Below are 21,464 nucleotides of genomic sequence, written 5' to 3' on the forward strand. Positions count from 1 at the left end.
TTAACAAACTTATTGTACAGTTTGAGCATAGATGCACACGGCCTGCAGAAAAGTATTGAACATTCACATGAGGATTTTAAATGGGAGATTTTAAAGATTGTACTCGTACATACCCGGAACCACAAGAAAATTCCAAAAGGCTATCGCCATGACATTTTATTTAAGAATTTTTAACCAGGATATTGATCTTCATAACTTTTGCAAGGAATTTTGCTGGGAATATAAATTCTTATGAGAAAAGGTAAGGTGTATGTTTGTTTTCTTTTCCTACTTTACTTTAACACATTACATAAAATAGTAACGTTTATAGGAATTAAAAGTACAATATCTACACATAAAATACATCTTACTGTAATAAATAAATAAAAGAACTAAAAGGTTTCCCGTACCGGGAATCGAACCCGAGCCTCCTGGGTGAAAGCCAGGTATCCTAGCCACTAGACCATACGGGATGTTACGGAGATGTTGAAAAGGTGTAATATATTTCCATTTCATACAATAATATTGCTGATTAGTAATTTCAATACAATTCATTCAATTCATTTTTATTATTCAATTGGCCATAATAGTATTAATTAACTTCAAAATAAGTAATTGTCTACTAACATGAATCACTTCTTATGCTAGCGCCACCTATTGAAATCTACACAAAAATGAAATACGGCTTTCAACGCCATCGCCCTCATCAGTTTCACCGACAATCTGCAGATGGCGTTGTAAAGTTACACTTTCGTTACACTTCACTAGATGGCATAGCATGCAGTAAATAAACCTAAATTTTATGAAACTTGTAAAAATATAATAATTATTTTATAAGTCTCACAGTATCACAAATCAGAACAAAAATAATGATCTTATTAGCTGTTACACGAAAATTCGGAATTCATATTGTTATTACATTTTAGTACGTATTTTGTAAAAAAAATCGTACAAAATACAATATTGCTGGTATTATTTTTATTTCTTTTTTAAGACAATGTTATCTTATAACATAACATAACATAACTTGTAAAGATAAAATGACTTAATTTTACTTTATGTAATTTTGCTGACTTTAGGACTTCTCTGATTTTAGCAAATCTTATTTGAGGTCGTAATAATAAATAAATTGTATAAAAAGTCTACTCTGACTGGAGTAACGGTCATCTGAGTAATAATTGTTAATATTTTTTAATCAGAAAACCACAGCATACTTATAACATAAATAAATATACATTATTATAAAATAAATCATCTTGTTTAAAAGTTAATTTATTATTGTACTTACTTTTCTATTATTTTTTCGAAAGAGCCCTTGAATTATTTGTAGTAGGTAGCGAAACATTCTGGAAGTCTGGCCTTAATAGTGAGGGTAGAGTCGAGATGATAGCTTAAAAAGGTCAACCCTATCCCATCCTATTAGGGACAAAATGCTGGGTAAACGTCAATTCACCAAATTGAGAGCTCACCACTAACAAGTGGCCCTTGTGTTTAGTGATCCATAGGTTAACGACGTTGGAAAAAGAGCTGCGTTGTTTTCCACTACTTAAGAAAAGTGGGCTTATTCCCAAAGGTCCAGCTTTATAATATAAGTTTATTTGATTCCCAAACCACAAAATACGACATCAATAACTTTAAAAAAAAAATAAAACCGACTTCAAATGCGTGAACACAAATAATACCTATTCAACAAAAAAATAATCGTTCAAATTGGTTCATAATCGGCGGAGATATTGCGTATAAAAAAGTTCATCCCCAATTTTCCACCCTTGGGGGTTGTTTTTTTTATTATTAAATTTAAATGGGACCACCCTTGAGGTATTACCTATACGCCGAAAAAAGATTTGTTCAAATAGCGCACGCGACATGCGAAAATGCACTGCCTGAAAGAATCACACAACCTATTCCGATTACTATGGAAACCGCTGGGAAGGGGTATTTTTGTTCAACAATCACGTCGAAACTAATAGACGTAGACTAATAAATTTACATTCGTTTTGTAGAATAGCTCAAATACTACAATACAATGCAAATAAAACATACCTTAACGACCTGGTTTTTCTTGTGTTGGAAAATAACTGAAAAAGAAGTGAAAAAAATTATGTCTTTTTCTAATTAAATCCATTCTTACTTCCATAAAATGTATGAAACTTGTGTCTGTTTTCTACTTCTACTAATACATAATTTTATTGGCTATCGCATGATATAAATTATTTGCTTATTAGTGTCAAGTTACCCACGCTTTCAATTGTTTTTGAAGGAAGAGGTGAAGAGTAAAAATTAGAACTTAAATCCTTGTAATTTTGGGAGAAATGGGTCAAGGCCCAAATTTGAAGTATTTTCATCAATAAAATTGTCTATAGATTACGCCCTTAAAGTTTGATCACTACATGCCCGGACACACTGTATAACGTTGCTTCGTGCCGAATTTCAAGATTCTGAGTTCACGGGAAGTACCTTGTAGGTTTTGATTCCCTAGCGTGTGACGGAAATTCGTCTAAGGTGTCGGTATAAACTGCTGTATCTTTTGATCGCGTTAACTTAGAAGTTTGATTTTTTCACTGCTTAAAGGGACAATAGACCTAGGTATTTGGTATAAATTTCAATTTGATACCTTTATTCGTTCGTGAGAAATAAGGTAGTAAGTTTCATTTTATTAAAATATTTTTATTATGTTATATAACTAAAAAAATGTGATTTTCGCAATTTTTCCTATATTTGCATTATATGATAATGCTTCATGCCAAATTTCAAGATTCTGAATTTACGGGAAGTATCCTGTAGGTTTTGATTCCTTTGCATGTGTCGAAAATTTGTTGAAAATATCGACATAATCGGCTGTATCTTTTGATTGGCTTGGCTTAGAAGTTTGATATTTTCACAGCTTAAAGGGACAATAGACCTGAGTATTTCATGTGAATTTCAGCTTGATACGTCCACGCGTTCTTGAGATAAAGGGTCTTAACAGACAGACAGACGGACAACAAAGGGTTCCGTTTTTTCCTTTTGAGGTACGGAACCCTAAAAAGGATTTTCCTAGTAAACAAGGTGAATTTGCAGTGTCCAAATTTTTAAGAACGACTCAAAGTCGGTAACGAAAAATACCACGATTAAAAATAATAAGATAAAGAGCTTATTTAAAACATTTGAATTTTCATAGACGGATTTTCATGGAAAAAGAAGAACAATAGAGTCGTTGACCTTTGGGAATAAGCCGAAAAGTGGGGGCACCTTCGTAAAGACAAATGTTTGCTACTTCATTTACCACATCTGGGAATTGAACCTAGGACACTGAATCAGGAATAGAACCCTGAACAATGAACATGTAACAATAACGGAATTATCACTTAGTTATTGAGGTGCTGAACTTTTATCAATTTCTACTATTTTTATCTCCTTTATCGGGGGAGTGACTAAGTTATTTGCTCAACGTAAATCTTTTATTTTTTATTTTTAATATTAATGAAAACTTAGACACTTAATAGGAATTTTGACACACTTATCACGTTACTATTGGTAAGTAGTACAAATGTAGAGCGTTCGTTCTCTGCGAAAAAGACATTTTAAATATACGAGTAGGTATGTAAAAGTAACTAAAACCTCCATAACTTATACCTAGTATAAACAGTTTTTGAAAATAGCCTAATTAAAAAAATATTAACATTATAATTATGAGGAACACTAACCTATGCCTCATGATTCACAGAGGCTTCTCAGCAACCAAATACCATTTAATGCAAAAGGATTAGTCATATAAATGACTAATTTATTGATTTATCTAAGTCAGTGCACGCATAATTGAAATAAATAAAATAAATTGTTCGTATTTTATCAATAGTTCATTATTTTCCGCCCATAAGTATCAAAGGTTACGCATTAAATTAAAATATATGCGTAATAATTCCAGATTATGGGTCATTCATCTAAATGGTATTTACTCATGCGGTTTTGATGTGTGTAGGAGGCGTATTTTTTAACCATTCGAAATAATTCGAATTCCAAATCGTATTTTCAATATTCGCGTACGAAATCGTTTACGATTGCTGTAAATTCGTATGTAAAATGGATACTTATTAGAAACTTTTTTATAAAAAATACTTATAATAAGTTGGTTCACTACAAATAATTTACAACTTAATGCAAAGAAAACAAAATGTATAAAATTCTCTTTGCCTAACGTAAAAACAGTTAGTACCCAAATAGAACTTAATAATAATGCCATCGATCTGGTAGACTCTACTGTTTTTCTGGGAATTACCCTGGATTCAAAACTCCAATGGGGCCCCCATATAGAAATTCTGGCGGGAAAGCTCAGCTCAGCGGCTTTTGCAATAAAAAGGATACGGTCATTAACCGATGTTTCAACAGCTCGCTTAGTTTACTTTAGCTACTTTCATAGCTTAATGTCATATGGAATCATGCTATGGGGCAAAGCTGCAGATTTTGAAACAATATTTATTTTGCAAAAACGTGCGATAAGATACTTGTATAAAATGAAAGCAAGAGCGTCCCTTAGAGAATTGTTTAAAGAAATTGGCATTCTCACGGCCGCTTCACAATACATCTTAAACTGTATTCTATTTATTCAACAAAATATTAATGAATTCAAAAAGAAAAGTGATATTCACCAAATTAACACTAGAAATAAAAATAAATTGGCTATACCCGCTTTTAGACTTAATAAAGTGTTTGCCACTTTTATGGGACAAGGTATCCATTTTTATAACAAAGTCCCTGATAAATATAAAGAGCTACCGTATAATAAATTTAAAGGTATAGTTAAAGATCACATGCTTAAAAAAGCCTATTATACAACTCGAGATTTTCTTAATGATAAGTCATCCTGGGAGTAGGATTATGGTCCTCTCATGCTCGCACTAAAAATAATTAAAATGGAAAGTAATGTATAAACTAATAATAATAATTTCTCAAATGTTATAGTGTCATGCTTCTCAATCTGGACTGTTACTTAGCTTTATTATTAATTTTTTTTTTTAAAGAGATAACTTGGAATTGTCATTCTCACTAAAATGTCTCTGGGGTGGTGGCGTAGTGAGGCGGGTCGTTACATTCCCTCTAATATGGTCGAGTGAAGCGATGGCTGGTTCACTCGTCATGTCTGTGAACAGGCGCTGCTTTCGGGGACTGGTCAATCCAAGTTATTCAAATTTATGTATGCGAGTCATTTCTACTAGTATCTTAATATGTAAGTCTAGATATTAGCACGTCACTACCTTGTTTAATATACCACGCAATCTTGTATACCCATTCTTATAAGATAACACCATACAAGAATGCATGGTAAATTCAGTGAACTGCTCCTGAATCGAATGTACCTACTACTACTATTTATATTTATTTATATTAACCGGCAGACAGTGGTGACTGAGTTTGTTGCGGCGCTTCTTCTCAGCACTTGCCAAATGTTGGTCTCGAAGCGCTGGTAGGGTAAAAAGATTATGAGACATGTAGAGGCTCCTTAAGAGCAAAATGACGATTTGTAAGAACTATTTATTAGTCTAAACAAATAAAGAAATTTTGACTTTGACTTTGACTATAGAACATTTTTAAGGTAAGTAGATAAAGTTACATGAAATCTACCACCACTAAATAAGGATTTTCAAAATCATAGTACCTATTATAACACGCCATAAGCCTGTCCCGGCTAATATGCTATAGTTAGGAGTGGTATTTTGTTTATTTTATTATAAAGCCTAATCTTAACCTTAGGGTTTGATAACGTGACTTATGACGTGTGACCGCTTGCATACTCTACCTTCTACCGCTGTGGAGGACAGTTGGCCATACGGGTCATACCCTAAGTCCAAAAATCATGATCTGAATTCGAATGCTTCAAAAATATGTCCCCTGACTTGCGATGGCAGTGTCTATAGACACAAGATAATACATGGCATGTGGCATTGTATACCAATAAAGGAAGAGACACTGTATGTAATGCAATTCTAAGTATTATACAAACAGTCAGTATACCTTCCCTTTCTTTATAATTTCGTTTAATTACACTAACTGGCTTCCGAGTCCTATCCGTGGCTTGGGTCGAGTTTTTATAAGTCTGGATTATTTTATTCGTAGCTTGACGTTGTTATGAGTCATAGCTAATAACTTAAACTGAGTCAGCCAAAATCACTCCAAAGGGTTTTTCCACCTTTTTAGTAACCCCTTGAGAAGTGAACTTATTAGATTAAAACATTGCTTCTGTGATAAATTAAAATTATATAATGAACACTGAACTTTTCAGGATGCGATTCTGAATTATCTTTACGTACCTATACATAATGTAGGAAGTATAACTTTTTTAACTTGTTTGACTCTATGTTATTCCTATGAAACTTAAAACTTTTGAATCAATTTTATTGCGACAATAATTTTAATCGATTGGAATCGTTTTATTCGAATGGAAAGATTTAATCTTGAGGCTATTTTGGAACTCTACTATGGTTTCTCTGCGACGAGTTTCACAGCACTTAAGCTTACAGAAAAATCTGAGGAGATAGCGTAGTTAAAACCATTTAACTGTCACAAAACAATAATACACTCCAAAGAGTTCCCTAAAAAGAACTTTGAAATTAGTTAACATAAGTTGTCTTATTGTTATACTTTCCCCTTTTACTAACGTATTCGTGCTTGAACACTTATTATTATTCAGACACAAAAGTTACGGAACGACTGGATTCATTTCGAATTCTCGACCCCTCAGTCTAGCTTGGGGTGAGATTTGTGACCTTCGTGCACCCTTGCCGTCTGCGCCGACATACTCATCTGTATAACTAAGAACATAACGACCGATTAGGTAGCTACCCGTCGCTTGACATTCGTGTAAGTGTTTGTTTAGATTATTACATTTTAAATGCGTGTTAGTAATCTTAATATTGGTCCGATTGTTGTTTGTGTGACGTAGTGGTGTGCTCACGCGAAGCCGGGCGGCGCGGCCGCGGCTGAGTCCGCCAGTCGCACCGGCCGCGTCGTCCGCGCCACACGCAGCCCGCGCCCTCGACCATGCTGCTCTCGCTCCTCGTCCTCGCGGTCCTCGCCGCCGCCGCTGCTCAGAACGAAACGCAACCCCCCAGGCCGCCCGCCCCGCGCCGCGAACAATTCCGCGTCATCTACGAATGGAACTCCATCGACTTCGAATGGCGCTCCCCAGAAGACCGCGAAACCTCCCTCAATACCAACCGATACATACCGCAAAACGTCCTAATATCTGGCATAAACTTCTACGGAGAAAACCTGTTCCTGACCCTGCCGAGGATGCTGGAGGGAGTGCCGGCGACGCTGGCCACGATCCCGATGCAGCAGAGCGACACGGCGCCGAAGCTGCGCCCGTTCCCGAGCTGGGAAGCCAACGCCGTTGGAGACTGTTCCGCCCTGCAGTTCGTGCAAAACATTGAAATCGACAGGAACGGTGTTATGTGGATCTTAGACAACGGCCGCGTCGGCACCCTGACACAGCGCCCGGACCCCAAATGCCCGCCATCCCTGGTACTAATTGACCTAAAATCAGGAAAAAATGAAATGGAACGCATTCCTTTCCCTGCTGACATATTAAACCCTAACTCGACTTATTTAAATGACCTCGTCGTTGATAACCGGGACGGTGATTATGCGTACATCACCGACAACAGTGCCGTCGATCCAGGCATAATTGTTTTCAGGCGTAGCGATAAAAAGTCGTGGAAAGTTCGCGATACGAAATCAATGATGTCAGTGCATGAAGCAACAGCGTTCCGCATCAACGGAACAAGTGTTAACCTTCCCGTTAATATCGACGGAATCGCTCTGGGACCGCAATTTATGACCGCAGACGATAAAGTAGATAGGACCGTTTACTACTGTCCTTTGTCAAGTTTCCACTTGTATGCCATTAACGCGTCAGTTTTGCGCAATGAAAACCTCGGTGGTGGCGATGGCGCCCTCCGCCCCTACGTAGTAGACCTCGGTACGAAGAATTCGCAGACCGATGGCATGAAGATGGACTCGAATGGCGTGCTCTTCTTCGGTCTAATAGGCAACTCGACCATTGCGGAATGGAACACAACCGTCGATTTCCATGTTGGCCAACGCACGATCGCCCGCGACCCCAACTACATCCAGTGGGTGGATCGGTTCACTTTCGACGACCACGGTAACGTGTACGTAATAATTAACCGATTGTACAACTTCGTTAAGAACCAAGTGTCTCTGGGGGAGGTGAACTATAGGATTTTGAAGTCGCACACGGGGTCGAAGAGCTACGTGTTCGCGGAGGACCTGAAGCCGGCCAACGTGCCGGGCGCCGCGGCCGCCCCGTCGCTGGCCGCGTCGCTGCTGCTCCTTGCGCTGGCGCACCTGCTCGCCTAGTCTCCATCAGTTTTCTCGGTCTCGGCCCAATCGCGACCCTGACCCTGAAAATCAGTGTTCATAACTTATCCGACGCTTGGACTGATGCGTAACATTACCAAATATTTAGTTACCTTGACCTCTCGGTCCTCCCAGTGATAATGCGCATGTAGATACAGCTTTGTATATCGTTAGGGTTATAGGTTGTAAGGTACGTTTGCGGCGACCTTTTCACGCCGTGGGCTACGGAGCTATGAAGATGAGTCTCGTTTTCCGCCGGTGTATGCAAAAGGTCGAGGACGTTCTGCCAAATGCCGCGCCTCATGCAATAATATAAACATTCCAACTCGAATTTGAGGTGCATCTGAGCTAAAATATTTATAAATTTACATGTAGCTATAGCTAATAAGACTTAAATTGAATGTAAGTAAGGTTATAAAGAGGTAGAGTTTTTACATTTCACTTCAACTGAATTTGATTCTAGTAAACGTCTTATTCCATCATTTAAAAAAGCTATTTCATATTTGTTTACCTATTGTAGCCAATTCTGTGCCATTTTATTCGTCGGTTAAGGGTAGTATTGAATACAAAAGCCACAAGTAGCTTAACCGTTTTGGAATAATAATATTACAGTATAAATAAAAAACTCTACCTATTTTAAATAAAATTATCTTGTTTCCAGTGAAATGAATTGCGAGGTGAATGCCAGTGGGAAAGTCGGTCTCATAATAAATAATTTAGATAACTTAATTACGAAAGGGTAGATTAGGTTACCAGATGTATTTAAATTAAAATGTAACATACATATTGTAACTAAATTGTATGGGTGTTATTTGAACGTGACTGTGAGTGTATTTTAAATAAACGTGTTTATCATATTATGTTGTTTCTTCTTTTTATTAGCGACCCAACGTTGAGCTCGTGATGCGCACACATATTGACACTTCTAAATACGTACATGATTTAGACAAGGATACACTTTATCTAAGTAGTTACGCACTAAACATAATTTAGTGCTTAAATAATTAAACAGCTTAATAAAAAAATTCCTTCCATTAAATGATTTAATGCTTTTAGGACATGTATTTCAATTGCACTTTTTCTCTAGAATAATCATAATTAATTCATCTATTAACTAGATACTGTTTTAGAAACTCTACATCATGCATATTAATACATTATTTAATTAAATTAACAAAAGTTGGTAAGGTTTTAATGAGTTATTGTGTTTTTTTATAAAAAAAATAACCTTGTCTAAGCATCAAACACAAGGATATTTTGAATAACGGTACCTATTTAATTTTGAAAAATGTTTATTAAATTAGTAGTACTCGTACTACTGCGTAGTTTCCAATATAATGAGTATTATACATATCTAAATGAATAAATTAAAGTCGGTGACCATGAAAGTGTAAAAAATATACAGATATTTTTCTATATCCCATTAGCGCTATGTATTGTATATTTTATCTCCTCATAACCATGTAGAATTTATTACCATAACAATTTCAATAATAGATTTACTGATTGTTGCCGCAATACATTACCTTCTTCACGCTAACGCAAAACATCTTATACTGATCTTCAATTCTAATGTGATGAATGAATGTAACAACATATCAAATTTACGAGTGTTTTGAGTTGAAAATCTATATTTCACGCGGCTTTTAGAGATTTTTTTAGATATTTTCTACGAGTAACAATGCACATAAATACATCAGGATGCAGTGCATTATACCTCTTATGGAATATCATTAAAAATATTGTCTTATTAGACTAACTGGATAAATTGAACGAATTTATTTTGGTATCATCACAGAAACGCATTTGTAATTTCTTAAAATTTTCTAATGAAAGTTTAAATTATACTAATCGTTGTTATTCGGCCTATTGTTATTAATAACAACAGGTAATTATTTTCAGTGATTCCTTACACCTGTCCATTAGAGTGACTCGATGGCTAATGGCGTGAAACCAATTAGTGAACGCCGAGTGTTTGGTAGAGACTCCGTGGGTTAGGAGCTTTTACACTCGAGGACTTTTCAGACGAGACAAGTTCAATGAAAGTTTGAAAAACTGCAACAGTTTTTATTGGAATTTCATAGATTCTAAATTCAGGATTTATTTAGAATAGTTTTCTGCGAAAAATATTGAATTTTTGAAACGATTAGTCTGTGACAACTTCTTAATACTTACATGTAGATACAACTGTAGTAGCATAAAGTTGTTAACTTGGAAAGATTTCTCATTTCATTTTCATGTCCACTAGTATCGAAGCTTTGTTAAAGCTCTTATATTTACAGGAAAGATGTATAGGTAGTTACTATAATATCTACATATTATTATGATTTTGTTTGAACGTTGATCGTGCCTTCCATATCAGCTATGTCATCCTCTATAGATAGCTAGCATCTAGCACGCATATTTATTGTAATTGATTTAATTTTTAATAGTATTTTTTTTAGTATCTAAATAGTCACATTAACATTTTTTATATTGTTTACCATAACTTTTCGGTAATATTACAAAGTAACGATGTAAGTACCTACTGATAGTTACTTGATATAGGTAAGTGATTGCTTTATAAACTCTTATTATTTTTAGCATGTTATTTGACAGACATTAATCTTATCTATCACTTCTCATTCTTGCTCTACCATATCAAGTAACCTCATTACATTTGAAGACATTAAAAAACAAATCAAGTGAAACGCTTCTTAAAATTGATGAACCAAACTATTTTTAGCTAGCGCCATTTGAATTAGTTGTATCTAAACTCCAAAAGTTTACCCATCACTACTGCAATTTATTATTTTAACTAATCAATTTCTCTTCAAACAATGGTGTTAATTGGAGGCAGCCTGTCTGGCCACTTGTCACCTGTCCCGAGCTCCGAACTGGTTCTACCATCCATCCGGATGCTTGCCAGTTTTCACTGATAGCTTTTTTGCTTAGTGTAATCTACTTAGAAAGTAATTGCAATGAAAGTGCCTCGATGTTCATGTTATGTCTGCGACAGTTTAGTCATTAGTATCATGACCTATGAATGACGATAATAATATCGAGTTCAATAAAACTTCTGGCGATATGCTGGTTATTTGTAGTCGTTATTATAAAAATAATTAAAAGATAGTATTTGAAATGAGCATGTTATAAACAATGTTGCATTAACTGGCAGAATGAAAGTGATAATGTTCATGTTTTAAATAGACTACCAAGTAAGCTTTGTTAGAATATGTATCGTACTCATATAATGGAAGTAGGTAGTCCATAGACTTTTCCTTCTGAAAATACTTAGTCCGAAGATGCAGAGGAATCAAAATTTTACTATGACTATCGAACAGCGAATCAATTTATCTAGAGAAAGTCAGATAAGCAATGATGCCAGCCCTTCCATTGTTTCTAATGCTGGAACTGATATTTTAAGTTAGTATGTTTTGGTTTTAAATAATACCTATATTGTTAAAAATGATTTTATTTGTATGAAACTTATCAAAAAAACCCACTCTATCTCGAACAAAAACAAAAACACAATGCAAAGACACGCCATTGCATAACGTGAACACAAAGGTTAAATAAGCTCACAATCACAAGATCCGGAACTATTTGCTTGCGAAAAACTCATCCTTGACTGACGCACTTATCCAACTTAGCTATGCAGCGCATTCAAGGGCTTTAATATTCATGTATTCACCCATCAGTGTCTTACTGCGGCTATCAACACGTCATTATCATAATTTATTCTATTTGACTAATTCCTGCCCGTTGTACCTTAGTTTCAACTTCAGAGCAACAAGGTCGGGATTCTTGGATGGCTCAAAGTTGGAGTGCAAGTGTGGTTTTGTTCCCCAGTCGACGAATGATGTCGTGCCCTGCGTGCCCAAACAACTGCACACAGGAAGATTTAATGAAGGCTACTGACAACGCCACTCTTGTGGAGGAGTTTTGGGCTGACAGTGTAGGTTTGTTGTCGACACGACAAGAAGAAGAACAACAATAGGGTAAAATATTTTTCAGTTCGCTAAATTACACAAAAGATTATGATTTGATTTGATTGTATGTCAAATTTTTTTGCAAGCTCTACCCACCCTAACTAAGTTGTATTCGTTATTTATTCTCTTGTTACAAGAGCTAATTATTTGATAATTAAACGCAATTGAAATGTTAATTACTTCATAAATAAGTTACTTAAAGAAATCCTTAAGCCATCCATTGCAAATAACAATGGACACGGTAAATCTAGACAAGCTAAATCAATCTACGAAAGACATTATGGTTAATGAATAGGTAGTATTTATCGAAACGGAAAATAACTGTGAGTAATTGTCATTAGAGGAAGAGCCTCGCGAGACCTTCAAAGTTGGCTCAAGTTCGTTGTAAGTAGCTACTATACATATAAAGGATGTGATAGAGTGATTAACGAAAACTTAATGCGATTTCAAAACATTCTCTTGAAGTAAAAACATGAGTAATGTCTTCCAAGAAAAATATAATTCGTCTTCTTGAATTTTCACTTTATCATTTACAAATATTTATTTATTTATTGTACCTACATACATGTATAATAGTTTATGTTTATATGTGTAGATTTTTTTTTTCTTCTTCTTCTTTTTGAAATTTAAAGCACCGCTAAACACATTTTTTCTTCTTAGCCCAAAAGTAAACTGGCAAAGCATGTCTTATGGTATCAATGTATGATATTATAGATTAAATATCTTAACTTTTCATTTGGGACTAGTTCCAGTATGAATCTTTTAATTAATAAATTTAATTGCTATGGAGTGACATCATTCAGTTGTTTCTCACTGACCGTTCGGAGTCTATCCATATCGAGTCGTGGATGCATTTATTCATAAGTATTATAGCTTCGCTATGAATGCAGATAGTTTTGTTTTGTTCACACACATGCAAATGACTCACTTTAAAAACATAACAAAAACATAACAACTATTAACTGTTTCAACAAAAACCCAGAGTTATTTTTTCGTCGTCTAGTTTAGTTTTGATTTCGCGAAGTATCTAAATGTTAACAGCAATATTAATACGAATGCGAATTTTTGGTTTTTAGCAGTTGGAAATAAGAGCCAGCCAGAGGCCAGTTCCTATGTGGTTTAGGATTCGCGACTTAGTTCTTTTCCACCTTCGTTCTCGTGACTTTTCATCACGTGATAAAGCTTCCACTGTGGAATAAAGAATTCAAACCTTCGTGATAAAACTCAATGGCGCCGCAGTGCCCTCGAACCTAATAATTTTTTTAAAAAAGTTTAATAATCTTCATTTTTAATAATAGATCGCTATTATTATAGGCATTCGATACTCGATAGACCGCTAAACAAGTGAAGTCCTCGAAGCGTGAAGGTCGTGTTTTGTTTTTTTAAAGCCAATGTCATCGGCGGCTTCTGCCCACTAACTGATTAGCGGTCAACGGGTCAACAACGTAAGACTTTCGATATATCGACTCTATTATTCGTCTCTATTACTCAGGTAACCATCTTAAGCTGAGTGAGAAAGACAGATATTGCTGAATATACGTAATATTCTGCGTAATTAAATTGGCAAGTCACCAGCTGTGATGTTCCAAACTCATCATGATAAATGAGCAATTCTGTATGGTAGAGTCAATCTTTAATAGTAAGGTACCAGCTGGATTTGAAGCATAATATCTCTTTAATTATAATTTCCCAGGTTCGTGATTAAGTATTATAGTATTATCATCATACTACCATAGAGGTTAATTATCAAACTAGTACTAAGTATTTAGTTTATGAGCAACTTCTAGATATCTTTATTTATTATAAAAAAAATCTAATTGGGGAATATTCCATCTTAATCACCGTCTACATTCGTAATAATTATTGTAGAGTCATTATTTCAAACTTCTGTTTCACTATCATATCTCTCTGTCACTTTACAATTTCCACATGTGTGTATGCCGATTTAAATCTCCACGTGTAAGAAGTCACAAGACAGATGTTGAATATCTTTAAAAAATTGAGCACTTTATTAAGCCCCTTTGGTCTTTATAAGTCTTTATTCAATAAGGATAAACATTGCTTCATCAGTTATGTAAATAGCTTATTTGAAACTCGTTAAAGAAGTGGGCAGTTGGTACCTAGTTATAATATTATAGTCAATTGAAAAATGTGTCCATTACTTGATTATATTGATGGTCCATTAAATAAATTGTTTATGGCTATGTGAATGTGACACAACAATAGACGTTCGTGTCAATTGCAGTATGTTGAACGCATTTGCAACAAAATAATTATCGACTTGAAATGTGTTGTTTTCGCTTTCAAACAAACTAATATGGCATTCCAAGCATGTACCGACATTGAACAGGAATATTAACAAAGTTTTTCTAAGTAGTTCGATTATAACAACATATAGGTATGTATGTATGTTTTTTACACCTACACTTGACAAACCAATATCGTTTGCAAGTTTTTAATTACAAGTACGATTCTTTACATTAATTATTTTGCTAAGAAACGTGCCGTCCAATAAATTTATTCTCAATAACAGGTTGTTATTGTCTTCAACGCTCGCCATACCTGCGCAAATATGATCAATACGTTCAAATTATAAGTTATCACTTATCATCTTTGTATACAAATTGATCAATGCTCTACCTAAACACAATAATCTCTACATAATTATGATAATAGACCATCCGTATGTAAATTATGATTGTACCTTGGTGTAAATTTTTCGTACCTATTCTTGAAAGAAAGCAAGATACTTTTAATTTATAAGCTTTTTCTCAAGAGAGTGTTAACTACTCCTGAAAGAAAAAGAAGCTTTACGAGTATAGTGCTTTAGTTATAAAATTTTAGTGACAAAGAGATGGGTCCATAGGCATTAGAACAGAGTTATAGCATAACATCGCAGAAGTATTATTACCAGAAATAAATAAGTTCACAATATGTATGAGGTCGCTTTATGCGTCAGACATGGCGCAAGCAATGTGTCCAACGGTTGAAAGTTTAAAGTCCCGTACAAAGCACAAAATCATTTTCCTTTTAGGACAGTCAGGTTGATCCAAGTTTATTGTAAGGTGGGCCACTTACAGCCGTTCAGTGGTATGAATCAGGTTCAAGGTACCCTACATTAAATGCAGTAGGTACCTTGTACCGTATTAGAAGCGACGCAAGAGTCGAACAAAAACAAAACACGAAGTGTATAAATAGTGTTCATGTGATTAAAATTCGTAATACGCGACATTGTTTAATTCCTCTTCCTTCTTCGGTCTGATGACTACGTATGCTTTGTTTCTTTTAATTAAGTGGTCAAGAAGGTAGAGATACCATTTTGGCTTGAGAAATAAAGCTTTGTTACAATCAGAGAATTTTTTCCACTCCACCATAATAACCCAAATTTTCCTCTTTGCATTTTTCAAGTTTAGTACTCTGGCTCTACAAGGATAATACGAATGTATTATCGTAAACTTAGACAAAATGTGTGTGGTAGGTATGAATATAATCACGTTTACACCATAAATACCTTAATTTATGCATAGCTATTAGCCACACAATAATTGTGAATATTTATTAGGAGTCTACATAGCAAGTGGTAGTTAACACTATCGTTTAATATAATGTGATAGATGACCTACGTAAACGTTATAAAAATAATAATAAACAATAATTATGTGGTTAACTTCCATGATTGAAGAGTTATATTTATTACTTTACATTATTAGTTCAGGCTAATCTTGCAATGAAATAACTATTATTACTTATTATTATTCTGGTTCAATGGATCAAATTCAATGGTGCGTACTTGAAGCACACTGGTTTCGCCAATGTCGAGTGTTTAAAGGGACACGAAACAGCTATGAAAATAAATTAATATTAAATAAATGACAGATGTCAATAAGCCTAGCTAAGAAACAAATGCGCATCACCTAGATAATCAAGACAAACAAAATGAAAATTAGACTAAGAGCTAGGAGCTAGTGAACGCCAGACCTACGTTATTGAATAAAAGCTGAAAGTTTGTCAACACTCATGCTTACAACATAGAATAAGAAGAATCGTGGGTTCGATTCCTACCTTAGGCAGTTCAATTTTTTCAAGTTATATTACTCGTAAAAATATACTTTGGTGCATCATGAAGTTTTGGTCATCGTGGCTTTGGCAGCTCCCTAAAATGATTGTCTGGCAAGGGATTGAAACGGTCAGAACTCTCTGGCTGATGAGGAAACAACTTCTGATTATTGTCCAAATATGAGATTTATTTGTATAACATAAGTAGAATTACAGTCTAATTAATAAAAGTTAGGCGTAGGTCTGGCGTCCACTAGCTCTTAGTCTAAACGTTATCTCATTGCAATTATTGTCTGCAGTTGCATGTTGTGGTAGCATTGTTGTGGTGTGAGACATGTTGACGTTGATCTAAGCGCGTTGGATCATACACAATAAACTGTTTTACTTTCATTGTTTTGATATTTGCTTGTTTGCGAGATAAAAGATTAACATTAGTTGGATTCTTGTAACGCATGCTCATATCTATATACTAATATTATAAATGCGAAAGTAACTCTGTCTGTCTGTCTTGCTTTGACGCCTACACCACTGAACCGATTTTGATGAAATTTGGCATAGAGATGGTTTGAGTCCCAGGAAAGGACATAGGATAGTTTTCATCCCGGTTTTTGATACAGGGACGCGCGCGATAAACTTTTTCTGTGACAGACAAAATTCTACGCGGGCGAAGCCGCGGGCGGAAAGCTAGTTACTTATGTTATATCTGGCTAAGGTGGAGCGGAGCGGAGATGTGTTTTGAATAAATCATTATTCAGGAAGTCTGATTGGTTATTCAAAACACTTCTCCTTTGTGGAAACCGGGCATAAAAAGACTATTCCCACCTCTCGTTCCCACCACTGCAACTCCTGTGTAGCCAGGATCTATGGCTTGACCGCCACAAAAACCCAACCAATGAAGGTCAAGTTTGTCCCGGGGGAAAGTTAAACTGTCATTGGACCCGCAACGAAATTAATCAGAAGAACATAGGAGGAGTTCGAAATTAAGGTTCGACTTAAACTAAACGACTAAACCGGGCATAAAGCATTGTCTGTGAAAACTCTGAAAAAAACGAACAAATTATAACTTTTTTTTTGTAAATTAAGACGTTACCTAAAAATAATAATGTTCCAAATTCTTTCGGGTAATTGGTAACTGGCTTAGTTTAAATCTACTTTAGTAAGACTGCGAAATTTATAATACTAATTATTTTGTAGCTAAATTAATTAAGTTCTTATAACGCTAAGGCTATTATCAAATAATAATTTTGCTTTGGTTAACACTGATATTTATACAAAGGCAGTGGAAATAACAGTACCTAACCAACATTAGGAATTAATTCAATTAAATGGGGCAAATATTCATATTGCTTGTCTTATAAAAATAATTATTTAGACATAAATACGTATTTATTGTTGTGAAGTCGGTATCGCAGGTCACTCAAGTAAATATTAAACTTTTACTTGATTACATAAAGATTCTGAGAGATGAGACCAGACACTATTTATATTATTACCCGTTTTGGCTACAGTTTATTAATTTATGACGTCATTACACATTTGCTATTCAAAAATAATAGTAATAATAAATAATAGTAGCTATAGACACACTATTTATTCCTAAAATACTGCCTTTGTATTTCACTTCACATGATGATAGATCTTTAAAAAGGATTTTTAAAGCATTTAACGCCCGTATTCACAAACGACGCTTGCTTATGAGAAGCAGCAAATTGAACGCACAGAGATCTGTGATTGGTTCGTATGTCACTGCACTGCACGTTCACGCGCACTGTGAGACCTCATAGTAATGATTGTGTATACGCTAGATTTTTTGTTGTTTCTACTTGTAAGTACCTACTTGTTACTATTATTATTATTTTACTAACTCTAAGTATACTTGAATCCCACAATTAGTTGGGCTCGAGTAACCTTCGTAAACGGCAGGCCTATGAAAACCAATACCATTGTTATGTCAATGTCATCCATTGTTGTTTTTGTGGTTGTAATTCATTGATGCGACACTTACATTGGACTGCGAATCTATTTCTGATTGAACTGTGTTGTTTGAACAAAAATATTTGTACAAAATACGGCACTCAGAATATTTTTCACAAAAAAAAATGTTTTGTTTGTTTGTCGTCGTCGTTTCAGCCAAATGACGTCCACTGCTGGACAAAGGCCTCCCCCAAGGTTTTCCTGGGACAGTTAGTATTTTACTTTTTTGTTGCAAATTATCTTGTGCTATAGCTATACGTAAGATCCCATAATTTTATCAGACGTCCATTACTCGTATGCTTTGTTCGTAACCAAGTTAGTACAAAATCTCTTACGTCATAAAAGTACTGATTTCCATTATCACTCGCCACAAGTCGTCATCTTGATGAGGTTCACGTACAGAACCTAACTACCTATAACTTAGTGGTGGAAAAACCATGTAATACTCGTAACATTTAACACATAGGTAATCCTAATAGAAGTGAATAGGCACTTACAGGGTAGGTTAGCACCTTCAGGATCAGTAACCAGTTTTTCGATATCTTGTATAGTTTAGAAATCGAGTGAGATCACTTATCTTTTCCACCCTGTATACCATCCTAGACTGCATCTCACTTTGCTTGCAGTCAAATACTTGCATTACTACAGCATTAAAATCGGCATGCTTATTAAAATGTATATTTAATTAATATGCTGGAAATAGCTTACAATCAAAGCTCCAGAAAACTCTACATACATACCTAACCAAACTTTCATTATAGTTGTTGTAAATACCGACTTCTATTTATTAAATAAGTATTGTTGTGTATTGTAGTTTAATTCGAGCAATAGAAATCTGGAAACTCACTGACCCAAAGACCTGAAAAAATAAAAATATTTAGGGTTCCGTATTTTCTTAGAAAGTTAAAATAGTCTGGTCAATCAACAAGGTTTTATCATTGTTTTATCCTAAAAAAATATTTAATCTAAATACTTGGCGTAAATAATAGACCTTGATGACGCACAAAGAGCGCACTTAACTAAATCATTACAGTCATCGTTTAAAATAATATAAATTTTAATGGATATGAGTTGTGTCCAACAACAACATTACAATCTACGAGTAGTCATAAATTACTGGACAATTACAGCAGATTTTTCTAACAGCAGCTTAATGATAAAATTAAAATACTTCAACTTACCATCGTCTTTTGTTTGACATTGGCTTCTCTCTTGGTACAGAACCTTGTTTTGTGAACTCGATTCGTTCTTGGCCTTTTTTATTTTAGCCGATTGTATCGAAAGAAATCTCGACCGTGAAGTGTTATGAATCGTTTTGAACATAAATTTCCAGTTAACTGTGGGTTATGCGTGCAGGCGGTTATTTTAGATTACATGATCTTTTACATCATAGACGTAATATTTAAGTAGCGTTAATGCACAGTTAATGTAAGCTCAGTATGTATTAGAAAATTAATTAATGATGAGCTAATTGCAATTAGGTATAGGTTAAATGACGAATAATTTATTGATTTTGATTAAACTTCAGATTATGTATGATTTAGATCAATTAAAAGTGGTATTTACCTAAAGGCGATAGTAGAAAATTCGAAAGTTTACGATGAACTTGTCCTGTTGTATGCCTAAATAAATAAAATTAAACATATTTGGTAGTTACTAATTCTTGTAGAAAACAACCCTTTAATTTTGCCCAACATTAATAAAACTTAAAGTTAGTTGCCCAAAGCAACGAATCGTAACAAGGTGATTTTATAAATTATTATCGTTCTATCGCATCGAATAAGTTTTTTTATGGCTGGTGTTAATTACACAATTTGGATCAGTTTAGAAGCTATAAAACAATATTATTGACAGTTTTATCATCGGAACTACCAATTTAAGTTTTCCGATGACATATCTATGAGCAAACATCGCGGCGCACGCTTCACCGAACGCGGCGAACATTTGGCAACCGCTTTGTGCACCGTGAAACAGTGGCGCAACTTTCATAAGGCAATTTAAGTTTTCTATTTCTTTGCAAAATGACAGACTGGTTTTATTTTGCCTTTTTATAGTCGCATTTTAATAATCTCTACCTCGCAAATAAAGTTATTATCTAAGTTACAAGTTAAAACGCTACGAACTACGATAACGCTACGACATTTTTTACTCTTGTGATACTTAATACATTCTGATTTATCTTTTTATAGCTTTGACAAAATCTTTGCCTACATTAAACAACATAATCTGTTAACATATATTACGAGTAATTCTAGGGATTCACATATTTTGTATACCTTCATAAGAGACGAGGGATTTCCCGTAACGTAGCGATAATATGCCTAATTACTTATCAAATGTGACCTTTTCCTCAAGTGAATTTTACTTATCCACCAGTTGACCCCAAACATTCTGGTAGGTACTTTATTTGCTACCGTATAATACCTAAACAGATTCTCTACTCTACATAATCAGATCATAAACTTAAACATTGGACATACATTAATATTAATAACTTATTAGGACAGAAAAAAAAAGTATTAGGTAGGTGATACAGCTATGTCAGAAGTCGTTTTCCAGACGACTACTTTTTACCCATACAAAAATTGCCATTTTTAATTACATTAATATTGAATAACTTTATGTTAATGTAGATGTTGCGCAGATCATCATCGAATGACGCACAAATTTGGTAATGCATCGAATATGTGTGATGATGTCACCAAAACAATAATAACTTAGCTAGGATGGTAGGTCAGAACTGGACCTTCGTTTGATATTAATATATTTATTTAAACTTTTTTGCACACAATATCAGAGTACCAATAAAAGGCGAAATTGATACCATATGCCATATGGCATTCTCTGCCGGTCACCCTTTGATTAGAATAGAATTCGTCTTCTAAAATCTACCTTCACTACAATACAAGGTACCTACGGGACTATTTCCACCTCTCGTTCCCACCACTGCAACTCCTGTGTAGCCAGGATCTACAGCTTTACAACATTAATACAAGGTACCTAACGTAAAAATTCAAATCATCATAGAAATGATTAATTATACTGGGTATAGATAGACAATAGATAATCCCTCCTACAAACATTTGTTTAATCCAAGCAAGCTATGTCGTAAGATCACCTACTCAC

General features: G+C 34.7%; 1 protein-coding gene and 1 non-coding gene across 2 annotated transcripts; one reads left to right on the forward strand and one right to left on the reverse strand.

Moving 5' to 3' along the window:
• Positions 1 to 380: 380 nt before the first annotated feature.
• Trnae-uuc (transfer RNA glutamic acid (anticodon UUC)) lies at positions 381 to 452 on the reverse strand. Its single transcript has one exon. It is a non-coding gene; the product is annotated as a tRNA-Glu (tRNA).
• A 6,500-nt stretch (positions 453 to 6,952) lies between these two features.
• On the forward strand, positions 6,953 to 9,194 carry LOC135074615 (protein yellow-like). The gene has a single exon (XM_063968971.1). The coding sequence runs from the start codon at positions 6,997 to 6,999 to the stop codon at positions 8,335 to 8,337; it is 1,341 nt and encodes a 446-aa protein (XP_063825041.1). The 5' UTR covers positions 6,953 to 6,996; the 3' UTR covers positions 8,338 to 9,194.
• Positions 9,195 to 21,464: the final 12,270 nt, after the last annotated feature.

This window comes from Ostrinia nubilalis, chromosome 9 (assembly GCF_963855985.1).
Source record: "Ostrinia nubilalis chromosome 9, ilOstNubi1.1, whole genome shotgun sequence".
Taxonomy (NCBI): Eukaryota; Metazoa; Arthropoda; class Insecta; order Lepidoptera; family Crambidae; genus Ostrinia; species Ostrinia nubilalis.